The sequence below is a fragment of the Rana temporaria genome, chromosome 3, assembly GCF_905171775.1.
Source record: "Rana temporaria chromosome 3, aRanTem1.1, whole genome shotgun sequence".
Taxonomy (NCBI): Eukaryota; Metazoa; Chordata; class Amphibia; order Anura; family Ranidae; genus Rana; species Rana temporaria.
This window is the reverse complement of record NC_053491.1, coordinates 420,747,937-420,760,579: the sequence shown is the minus strand read 5'-3', so window position 1 is coordinate 420,760,579 and position 12,643 is coordinate 420,747,937. Positions and strand designations below refer to the sequence as shown.

Sequence of the window (12,643 nt, the reverse complement as noted above, 5' to 3'; positions counted from 1 at the left end):
TTAGTTAAATGTGTCCACCATTTACTTCAAGTTATCATTGGAGGTTACACTTACAGCAATTCAGTTAAAACAAGCTTGTAAATAAAATGGAGTATAAGCAACGATTCCAAGAGCATCAACTGACGCATCAAGTGACGCGTTTCATCCTACTGGACATCTGGGGTATCTGATGCTCTTAGAATCGTTTCTCATGCTCCATTTTATTTACAAGCTGGTTTACAATTTTGACTGTATTTTCAAGATTCATTCCAAAGTATCCAAGAAATAACTTTTCAATGTATTCTAAACTCTAATGGACTTTCCATAGAGGATTATTCACTTTCGTTGTGTTCAAATTCTATTTTGCCCTGCATATTTTACCTCATCAGGTTCATACATTATTCACCTGCTCACTTAGCCCAACACTTTTGTCTCCCCCCCCCCATTTTGCACTGTATGTCTAGTGACGTGTTGGCTGCTTATTTTGTTCTCTATGCGCAAAGTCTTTTTAACATTTTTTATAATTGTTTTACTTTGAGCAAAGACAGATCTTACAGATGAAACAGTTTATAATTCACAAATGTGGTAACTTGGGACCCAACTGATATGTTGAGACAGTGATTTTCCAAATACAGTCACTGTGCAAGGCAAGATTAGAAGTGTTCTGTGGTCACACGTTACCCTTGGAGTGGGGACTTAGTTTTACTGACCTTTGAAGAAATGGATGGAGAAGCCTGCCTTGTTGATGGATCCATCAGATACAAACTTAACCCAAAGCTGATTGCTGGAGCTCTTCAGGTCATCTGGCTTGTCATAGCCGCAGAAACGGCCAATTAGAGGGCTGAATTCAGTATTACCATCCCGAATCTCGAGATAATCATATGCACAGCTGTCGTGGCGCTCAATCTGAAGAATAAAAAAGGAGTTTTTAGCACTACTCTTCACTGTGATTTTCATTTCCCACTCCACAAAATGTTGCCATTTTGAAGAAATGCATTGGAGTCAATTGGAAAGAAAAGTAAAGGGGTTGTAAACCCTCATGGTTTTTCACCTTAATGCATTCTATATATAAAAAAAAAAAAAAACCCACATGAGGGTTTACAACCCCTTTAGGGTGGCTTTTAAAAATGGTTAACAATCTAATAGAAAAAAAATAAAAATAGGGAAATTAGAGTTCCAACTTCCATGACCTTTCACCACTGGCAAAAATAATTTTTTGTTGAAACTCTTTTTTTTCAAAGAGTTGGAAAAAGGGTGAACAGATTAATGTGGAAATCATAAAGGCCTTGAAACAAGTAAAAAAAAAAAAAAAAAAAAAAAAACTGAGAAAGCGAAAGGGGGGGGTGGGGTTGGGGGGGGGGTTGGGGAATGACGTGACAGAGGGAAATGAATCTGCAAACAGATCAGGAAAATGATACATGACTATTTCACTGAAGTGCATACTCCATTTGTCTCTGACCTCAAAAGACTGGAAAGTAACTCCGATATTGAAACCTTCAGACACTCGCAACTTCCACACACAGGACTTGTTTGGTCTGTAATCATCTGGATAATTTGGAGATTGTATGTGACCATTATCCTTCTTCATCTCTCCTCCACACAGAGCTGTAAAAAAACAAAAAAACAAAAAAAAAAACAAAAAAAAAAACATAAAAAGACAAAGTATCACGGCTCCATTTAAAACTACCATCTATACAAGACTACTCTATCCCAGAGTTTGACAACCTAGCCATGAGATTTCAATGCAGACAGAACAGCATTGTCAGCATGTTAAAGTAGAAAGATTTACCAGTCCACTGGCAGGATCAACATGTAAAAACTATTAAAGAGGGGACTCAAAGAAACAAAAACTGTTGCGTTAATACTACTGACAAAATGCATCATATGGGCTCATTCACACAGCCCCGTGCAGTATGAACATCCATATAAAGTGAATGAACATGCATTGGCTGTAATGGCTCATTTTCACAGCCGAATTTGACACAGGTATACAGGGATGGGTTCATGAACATGGATACAGAGCCTGTGAAGCATCCTGCTGATCAGTTTTTGGCAGGGGCACAGTGTGACTGCTGAAAACCATAGCAGGTCAGCCTACCACATCCACTTTGGACAATCTGCAGCAATAAGGGTTACTGAACATCCTCCAGCTTGAGCCAACAGAGAAGTGGGGGATTTGGGGTAGGCATAGACCAGGGCATACTGATCTCATAGAGTCACCATATCAGCTTAACGATCCGTGCACCTAGATACAAACCTATCAAGTGTCTGTTTAACCTTGAGGACACAAGGTCTACATCTAGCATACTCCATCTGGAACACAAGTCTGGGAACACCGCTGGTTGTGTAAACCCCTTTCCTGGGTCGAGATGAGGTTGACAGAGATAATCCACCTGTGTATTGTCCATGCATGGAATGTACATGGTTGACAAGGCTAGAACATGAAGTTAAGCCCAAGACAGGAACTGATCTACCTCTTGCCACAGCAAGACTTCTGGTTCCTTCATGACAGTTGATTTGCACTGTGGCATTGATTGAATTTGGATTAGACGGCCCTCCAAGAAGTCAGTCCATTGCCGAAGGAATATCCGCAAGCTCCAAGAAATTTATTGGGAGTGGAGATGCTTTCAAACAAGTTGTCCGCATCGACCGGGTGCGCAGAACGCCACTCCAGCCCAACAGACTGGCATTAGCTGTGAGAATCCTTCAAAAAACAAGAAATTACTTCCTCCAGCTCTAGAGCTGGATTCCTGGGAGGTACCAAGCCTGGAAAAGCATGGTCATTGGCATCAATAAGTCCCACAGTGACAGAACTTTGCCCTCTTTCTTTCCAGATTTCTGCAATGCAAAGGGAACCATCTCAATGCAAGATAAAGTCAGCTCCAATAATCTCATGCCGATTAGAGATTAGGAAGAGTTGAAAAGGCTTCTGGATCGAAGAGTATGCACCTGAGGCTAAACCACTGTAAGGTCTTAACAGTTCGAAAAACATGGTCTGCCATAGCCCACACTGACTGTTCTCTTAACAGGTGGTTGTTTAAAGGGGTTGTAAAGGTACATTTAAAATTTTCCCTAAAAAGCTTCCTTTACCTTAGTGCAGTCCTTTTTCACTTACCTCATCCTTCGATTTTGCTTTTAAATGTCCTTATTTCTTCTGAGAAATCCTCACTTCCTGTTCTGTCTGTAACTAAACACAGTAATGCGACATTTTCTCCCTGGTGTGGAGAAAGCCTCTTGAGGGGGGAGGGGGCAAGCAGGAGTGTCAGGACGCCCACTAACAAACAGCTCCTTAGTCTATTTGCAAAGTAGATAGACTAAGGAGCTGTGTATTAGTGGGCGTCCTGACACTCCTGCTTGCCCCCTCCCCGCTCAAGAGGCTTTCTCCACACCAGGGAGAAAATGTCGCATTACTGTGTTTAGTTACAGACAGAACAGGAAGTGAGGATTTCTCAAAAGAAATAAGGACATTTAAAAGCAAAATCGAAGGATGAGGCAAGTGAAGGAGGACTGCACTAATGTAAAGGAAGCTATTTAGGGGAAAAAAAGGTTTAACTTTACAACCCCTTTAAGTATCCCACAATGAGGATGCCATGGAGGCAACAGGGCCAACATCTAGGTGAACATCCAAAGGTGTTACTATAGGTGAGTGGTAGGTCCACAAATTCGAATTGCAATGGTTTTATAGCAAACTTCAGAAAGTACAGATGTGCTAGAGGTGGGCACACAAGTAAGCATATTTCATGCCCACAGAAGCATGAAAGTCTTCCTGATTAAGAGGGGCAATGGCACATCTTGTGGATTCTATCTGGAATTGATGGACCAAATGTCGACATGCACCCTTTGGATTTTGTAATAGTTAGCAGGCGGAAATAACTACCATCTGCAAAAGGGGCCAGAGCCAAGACACCTTAGTCCACAAGGCCCAAGAGAGATGGGCAGAGGGCAGGAAATGAAACATGGATTGTGTAAGCCTCTCTTGACAGACATGGAGACGACTTTGCAGTCTGCTCCTTAAATTGGCCAAATACCTACAGATTCCTCCACCTACGCTATAGAGTGCAGATGGACGAATTTCCCATTGCAGCTATTGTATTACAACAGTCAGACCTACAGGTTGTCAAAATGTCTCAACAGTGGCTGCACATAGTGGATGTAGCAAAAAAAAAAAAAATCCTGCCTTCGATATTTAAATTGGATAAAAGGCAGGACCCTCAAGTTAGAACAGTTCTGATAAGGACTTCCAATCACTTATCCGTAAGGTCCTTAAAACCAGGTACATCCTCCACCGGAACATTAATCATCTTAAGGCAAGACATGACCGGATACACAGCGGGAACAAACCACATTTTGATAAAAGTTGTACCAAACAGATACAAAGCTAACAAGTGCTTAGAGGGGAGCTTAGGTTGCATAAAAATGTTTAGAAAAATAAGAGAAAAAGGCGCTTTAGGGTCCTAAATTACCCAAGGCTGGAAACAGCACGCAGATTGAAACCAGAGGCTTAGCCTGTTTAAGTGGTGCTCACTGCATGAGTAAGAGCGGAAACAGTCGACTAACTTGAAGTGATAACAGTAGACTGCGACTCTTCAGGGATAAGCTCATATGAGAAGGATTCCAATGATTTCGAATCAGACAATCCAATGGCACCGAAGCTGCCAAGACTGCAGGGAAATCAGATAAAGAACCTGCAGGAGAGGGTGCAGGAATGCGCTTAGGGCCTTTGAAATCACAGTCTTCAAATACCATGGTAATTTGGGTCAGTCTGCATGACTAGTAAACCCCTCCGCTAAGAGGGAAGAGGACCCAACCACATCCAACAGCACCAAAGAGGACACGAAAGACAGTACAGACTAAAAGCAGAGAACAACATGACTCCAGACTTCCTTCGTCATTTTTCTCTACAATCTTTTCTTTGCATTCAGCCACTGAATGGAATATTAGGGAGTCAAAGTAAAGAGTATGATCTGTTGTTGGAAGTGGTGGAGGATAGAGAACCTATGGCTTTACTCGGCATAGACAACACACAGGTTTACTTCTGTTCACCACTCCCTGACTGAAGCCGAGGGATGCTTTAAAGCTGAACTCTGGCCTTACCTTCAGTCTTGCACAGTTGTACAGGCTCCTGTACTGTGCTTGAATTGCTTACTCGTATCACTATACTTTGAGGTTCTCATAGTATGCATTAGAAGTTGTAGGAAGTCAGACAGAACCTGTCCCATTTCCTGGCTGGAGGACATCCAGTATCATCTAGCTTTTTCCTCCCTAGCACAGCTGTCTTTAGCACACCCATTCCATTCAGTGGATTTCACTTTTTTTAATTTACTTCTTCATTGAGGACTAGAATCACATGCGAGCATTACCTAAAATGGTGTGTGCATGCAAATACAATCTGCCTAGAGCACCTTTAAACTGACAACTGCCAATGAAGGCATTTTGATACTTGCATAACTTCTTCCAAACACCTGCCCACTGTTTGCACTCAACTTAACCACCGCCGCACGGCGGCGGCGTGCTCTGTGACAGGGACCCACATACTCTCTGTCTGCCGGGATCCCGCGATCGGGTCACAGGGCTGAAGAATGGGGAGATGTTAGTGTAAACACAACATATCCCCATTCTTCCTAGTGACATGTCACCGATCGTCTGTTCCCGGTCATCGGGAACAGCAATCAGTGACGTGTAAAAGCAAGCCACGACCTCTAACAGTTAGAAGCACTCCCTAGGTCACACTTAACTCCTTCAGCGGCCCTTCAGGTTAACCCCTTCACTGTCAGTATCATTTTTACAGTAATCAGTGCATTTTTTTATAGCACTGGTCGCTGTAAAAATAACAATGGTCCCAAAAGTGAAAATAAATTAAAAAAAAAATTTTTTTACCAAAAATATGTAGAAGAATATGTATCGGCTTTAACTGAGAAAAAAAATATGTATTTTTATACATTTTGGGGGGATATTATAGCGTAAGAGCAAAAAATATTGATTTTTTTTTAAATTGATGCTCCATTTTTGGTTTATAGAGCAAAAAATAAGAACCGCAGAGGTAATCAAATACCACCAAAAGAAAGCTTAATTTGTGAAAAAGAAAAAAAAGTAAATTTTGTTTGGAGCCACGTTGCACGACCAGGTCGCATGACCGCGCAATTGTCAGTTAAAGCGACACAGTGTCGAATTGCAAAAAGTGGCCTGGTCTTTGGCCAGCGAAATGGTCCGGGGCTTAAGTGGTTAATGCTTACTGTACACAATTATTTTTAGACCAGTGTTTAAAAACTGAGCCATTTTAAAACTTCCCCAACTCCTTATTCCTGGATTGCAGTCACTGGGCACTTTCCCACTTACCTTCATACACAGCATGGAATCCCTTCCCCACATAGTTGCTGCTGCTTCGGAACTCAATCCACAAACGACTATCGCTGGATATAATGGGCTCAGGGATCTTTTCTCCACAGTAACGTCCTAAGAAAGTAGCAGCAATTATGAACATGCAGTTCTATTTAAAACATTTTCAGAATAAAAACAGCTGCTATTACAGAACAAAGGAAAGTACCAATGAGTGGAGCTTTCTTCCAATGTCCGTCTCGGACTTCGATGTAGTCATACCAGCAGAGGCGGCTACGGTACACATCCAAAGAAGTAAAGTTCAGCATTATCTACAGAGGGGTTGTAATGAGAGAGTGCACATTTATCATGGTACATATGAGGGCAAGGAAAACTAAACAGGTCTTGAGAAAAAAAATATGGGGTGCTGCCTCTGTATAAAAGCACAAATTTGTGTTTCAGATTTGGGTTGCATTAAGGAAAACTAGCATAAAAAAAAGCAGATTTACAATTTTTGCCTTGGCTGTATCATTTTATTTATTAGAGGTAGATATAAAATTGCCAATATATTTACGCAGAGATTTACACATATTGTTCATTCACATCAGTCCCTGGCCTCAAGGAATTTACAATATATGGTCCCCAACACATGCTAGAGACAATTTAGGCAGGAGCCAATTAACCTACTGACATGTATTTGTAGTGTGGTAGGACACCAAAGTACCAGGAAGAAAACCACGTAGACACAGAGGAGTGAATATTCATGACTTCATGGCATGTGAAGGCAACAGCAACAATACCTAAAAGCCAAAAAAGAAGAAGAGGGGGAACCTCACTAAAAAGCTACCTACAACACCTTTGGCCAAAAACGATCATCCAGAGAAGCATAATCATCTACCTGGTGGAACTCTATAAATGTATGAAAAGAAGACTAGCTCAGAAAGCACCGACACTCCTTGTGGAAGGGACCTTGCCCTTGATACCACAGGTCTAATAAAAGAGCTGATGAATCCACCTAAAAATAGTTGATTGAGAAGCAGCCTAAACCTCGCCAATGCCCTCAAGCAGAACTAACAGGGATTTAAACTAAAAACAAAGCTGCAGTTCAGCTAAACTTTAACATTTTCCAAAGAGTGGAGTACCTTGTCCTTAGCATTAGGACAAAAAGATGGCATCAAAATGTCCTGATTCAGGCCTCAACACCTCCTTATTCTGGGGGGGAAAAAAACAAACAAACAGGTAGGGTTCTTTACAGGAAAGCACAGTAAAATCCAAGACTTTGCAAGCCGAGGTAATGGCAGCTAAAAATAAAACCTCCAACGTAAGAAGCAACAAGGGAATTTCTTTAAGAGTTTTAAAGAAAGAAAAACTTCAAAACAGACCAGACCAAGTTAAGGTCCCATTGAGACAAGGGGAACTGCATAGGCGGAATAATCACTGACACCCTGCACAAAAAGACTAACCAAGGAGCGAGAAGACTGAAATAGAATGGCCAATGCCGAGATATGCCTCTTGAGGGTATTCAAAGACACCTCCACACCACACTGGAGAAAAGCCCAAAACTGCGCCTCACACTATGTGAAATAACTAGGGCTGTGGAAATTACCTTAGTTCCTTGATTAATTAATTTTTTTGATCAATGAAAATTCTTTTGATCGGTACTCACCTCTCCACCGGCTTTCCGGGTCTACAGGGGGGTCCGTCGGAGATCCGGTGACGTTACGGACACCAGCGGGGCGTGCCGATCTGAAGGGCTCATTTGCTGTGCCTTCATATCTGCATACCGGCACGACCTTACTATCTCCCACACGCAAGGGCTGTTACACTTCCCTCTATCAACCTGGGATTCTACAGCCATCTACTGGGAGTTGTGATATTTCTCCTCACGGGACATCTACATGCCGGACGGACAGATGTTAACCCCCTTCTCATCTGGATTCAGCAGTGGTATCACTGGTATAAAAATGTGTACATCATACTTTGATGCATGTTTTTATGACTGCTTTTGCTACCGTTTGGTATTATTCGCACCATTGTTACAGTTTATGTAGCTACATCGATTTTATCACTGGGAATCAGCCTGCAAGGAGATCAGCTAAACGTAGTTGGATCTGTATGTGCATTATAATTAATCAAAATTAGTCAATTAAAATCGACAAAAAAAAAAAAAAAAACGATTAAATCGAACACTAACATTTTAATCAGTAACAGCCCTAGAAATAACCCTTCCATGTACGATTATACACCTTCCCTGGAAGCAGACTTTCTAGATTTAAGAAGGGTAGGAATTACAGATTTAGAAACTCCCCTATCCCTCTGGACCTGGGTTTCAACAGCCCTGCCATCAAAGCCAGCGACTGTAAAGCAGGATTGACATAATGTCTGACCAATCTGAAAGAATCAACAGCTCATCTGCTAAGAGATTTACGAGGTCTACATACATTTTTCTTGGCCAAGATGGTGTTATTAGACTCCCTCCACCTTTATCTTGCACAATTGGCAAGGGAGAAGTTGCAGTGAAAAAAAAAAAGGCATAGATCAGAGAAAGTTCATCTTAAGGGGTCATTAGGGTACATCCACCGCAAATGCTAGAGGTTCCCTGGCTAGGGACACAAAACCAGTCAAATTTGTTTTTGAATCTGGACAAAGATTCACATCTTGTGTCTCAAGACAAATCTATGTAAACACCTCTGGATGAAGGGTCCATCCTCCCAGCACTTTCATGCAGCCCTGAATCAATGGACTTTCCAACAACCTCAAGGACTCAATCTGGAATCTAAAATAGAGTAATTTCTGCTTCGGAAGCAGTACCTTCACCTGTGCTATATCGAGGACCAAGCCTAAATACTCCAGATGCAGTGCCAGAATCAGGACAAACCAAACTATTCTAGGATCTGCCTTGTCTGCTGGACATTTGATGTAAGTTTGAGACAATTGCTCCCTGAGAACTAGTTCATCCACATACTCCACAACAGAGATACCTGGGGTTGTCAAGACCACAGAATCAAAGCTAACTGCTTGGTAAATGCTTTGGGGCCATGGACAGTTTAAAAGTCAATGACACAAACTGATGGTGGTGATCCCTCACTGTGAATCACAGAAAACGCTGCAGAAACCGGAAAAATCAGGATGTGAAAGTTGGCAGCCTTAATATCCACTGACACAAGAAGTCCCCTTGGCGAAGCAAAGCAATTACCGTCCCGGTGAATTCCATTCTGAAATGTACCTTCAGGGACTTGGGGAAATGCTTGAGGTCCACAATAGACCAGTCAGTCATCCTCGTTTGGCTTGGGAAGCATGGACAGGTTGGAAAAGAAGCTGCGAGACCAAACCACTTTTTGCCACCAAAAAAAAACTTTTTTCTGGATCCAGGTCTTTAAAGACTGTGACCTCACCCACTGGGACATTCAGGTCCTGTTTAGGCAAGAACCCAATTTCTTGCTATACTCTTTAATGGAGTAGGTGAGAAAAATTGATTTGGTGGTAAAAACACCTTTTGTGGGCAAGTTAGATTGGCATACATCATTCCTTGCCACGGAGGGTGCACTAAACAGAATTTGAAAGATTTAGACGACTGCCCGAACCCAAAACCATTGACTTTTGGGGAAGAGGATTATGGCAGTAGCAACTTAATACTAAATCAGCCAGGAAACCCACTGTGGTCTTTTGTGCTCAAAGGCAGCCCAGGACACTTTCACCTATGTGTTCGCTTCTGCAAGCAAGCTAGTCGAGACGGGGGCGCGTTTTCTGGCTCCTAACTTTTTTAGATGGCTCCTAGATTCCAAGCAAATTTGTCAAACCCTGCTTTGAGAAGTCATTGTACGATAGATCGATTCAGCAGTCTCCCCCCATCACCCTTCAGCATAACTCTCTCTCTGTTTAAAGACATGACTTGTTGAGTGTTAAAAAAATACCTGTGAACCCCTGAGGGAAGTAGCTACCCAGATAAGGAGCGTCAGCTGCAGGCTGGAGGCAGAATAATGCTGAGCAGACAAAAGCCTGGTGTGGTGCAACAGGAGCCTCATGCTGGGATGACCTGATGTACTGTGCTCAGGACTGCATTATGCAGGAGGCAGTTCTTATAATCAACCAGATACTGTTATAGAAAATAATTAACCAGTTCACATTCAGCTAGATACATACCTTCTCCCCTGGGGTTACAGAAAGCCTCCACACACAGTGCACATAAGCAGAATAGCCATTTGGGTAACCTGGAGATGAGAAATTGCCCTGGCTGTCCTGTAAAGTATCCCCGCAAGCTGTGGAAATAAGAGTTATGGTGATAATAATTTAATTAAGAGGTGACAATTACAATCACATGAACATATAGAAAAATTACACATTCAGCAACAGCTTCAAGCCCATCTCCAGCCACATTTATTTTTCCAGTTTCGAACACAGTATAGAAGATCTAACACTTATGAACAGATCTGTAAAAAAACTCAACCGAAGGGGATTTTCGCTCACAAAATGTCCATGTGAAACTGCCACAGAAAAGCATGTATAATCATGCTTGTGTGCAATAAATATAAAAAGTATAGCATAATAAAATATTCATTCAGGGGAAGTCCCCTGAAGACGTGAGTTTCAATGAAATACGTAGGGTGGAGCCTATTCGTGACGTCATTTCACAGGCTGCTGTTAGCAGTGTTACATGCTTTGATCTGACTTTGCGAGCACCACAAGTTTAATAAACTTGCTGTTTATAAGATATTGGGCCATGGTTTGTTTGCTGGAGTGATATCAGCTCTGTATCTGTGGTGGCACATTTGAGTTAGGTGTGCTAGGGCCATCCTGTGGGAGGTGCAGACTGTTTTTGCTGATAATTTCTGGATACATATGCTTGGTTAACCGTGTATTTAAAAGATCTTTTGGTAATTGCTTTGTACTGGTGGTGGTGACCATTCACAAAAGTGCAGTCCAAGATGGAGATAGTGGCAGCGGTCAGTTTTATATTTTATTTTTTACAGTGGATGGACTATTCATAGACACCGATTATGGACACCGATTATTTTTGCACTTGAATTCATTTTTATTTCATCATGCATGAATTTTTGATACTTATTGCACATAAGGGGTGTGTGTGTGTGTGTGTGTGTGTGTGTGTGTATATATAAATTTGTATAGCACTTTAAAACTGTAAAAGGGACAGCGCACTTTTTTGTATGCACAGATCTTGTAAATCACAAAGGTTACTGCAGTCTATTGATTACTGTGACATCAAGCGTGGGTTCATTTTTTTTTTTTTGTAACAGAGAATGACTTAAGTTTTTAGTTTTAGTGGATGGAAATGATTGAAAGATACGGACTGAGGCATAGCAAGGGAGAATCAAGGGTTGTCGCTATTCCCAGACCAATTAATGACCACCTTTGTCGGACCTTTGTAAACATGTGCCTCCAAGTCCTTTAGCAGCTTAGTTTGTATACCTTTCCTCATATTATAATAATCTGCTTGTCATCTTTTCTCACTTCTACACCCAATTTTGCTGTGGTCTTGTATTTTATTGCAAAAAACTAGGATGTCGGATTGCTTTTACAAAGCTTGGAAAGCCAGATGGTCCGGTAACAACTAAATGGTCCAGTCATTGATGTTGATAATATCATTAAGTGCTGTCTATTTTACCGAATATGTGCATTTCATAAGTATTCAATTAATGCAAAAATAGGATTTTATACTCACTGTAAAATCCTTTTCTCTGAGTTCATTGGTGGACACAGCCTTAAAGCGTTATTTTAAATGACAAAAATGTTTTCCTTTTACTAACAAACATGTCATACTTACCTCCACTGTGCAGTTCGTTTTGCACAGAGTGGCCCCGAGCCACGTCTTCTGGGGTCCCTCGGTGGCTGTCTCTGGTCCTCCTCGCAATTACTCACCACAGTCATGCGAGAGCTTGCATGGCGGTCAGTAATTTCGGGCATGCTCCCGCGATACAGCCAGCAGCCATAGCCGCTCACTGTATCACTCGGCCGTGTCACTGGATGTGATTGACAGCAGCGCCAGCCAATGGCTACGCTGCTCTCAATCTATCTGCTCTAGCCAATCAGCGGCCAGGCTGAGCGGCGAAGAGGATCTCGGGACCGCGCGGGACGTTCGAGGGGTCAGGTAAGTATAACGGGGGCTCGGAGGGGCCGGCATTATGAGATGTTTTTTCACCTTAATGCATAGATTGCATTAAGGTTACATTTTTTTCTTCATTTACAACTCCTTTAACCACTTCCCGCCCGGCCTATGGCCGATTTACGTCCGGGAAGTGGTTATGAAATCCTGACAGGACGTTCTAGAACGTCCTGCAGGATTTCATGCCGCGCGTGCCCGTGGGGGCGCGCATCGCGGCGATCGGTGATG

General features: G+C 42.2%; 1 protein-coding gene across 2 annotated transcripts in view; it reads right to left on the bottom strand.

The window, feature by feature from the left end:
* Positions 1–12,643, bottom strand: part of BMP1 (bone morphogenetic protein 1) — a 142,303-nt gene that overhangs the window by 34,852 nt on the left and 94,808 nt on the right. For both annotated transcript variants that reach the window (XM_040346152.1, XM_040346153.1), the window contains exons 8-12: positions 10,438–10,553; positions 6,524–6,626; positions 6,316–6,432; positions 1,439–1,584; positions 690–885 (exon numbers count right to left, since the gene is read on the bottom strand). In XM_040346152.1, the coding sequence (XP_040202086.1) occupies positions 690–885; positions 1,439–1,584; positions 6,316–6,432; positions 6,524–6,626; positions 10,438–10,553 (678 nt within the window). The remainder of the gene's footprint in view (positions 1–689; positions 886–1,438; positions 1,585–6,315; positions 6,433–6,523; positions 6,627–10,437; positions 10,554–12,643) is intronic.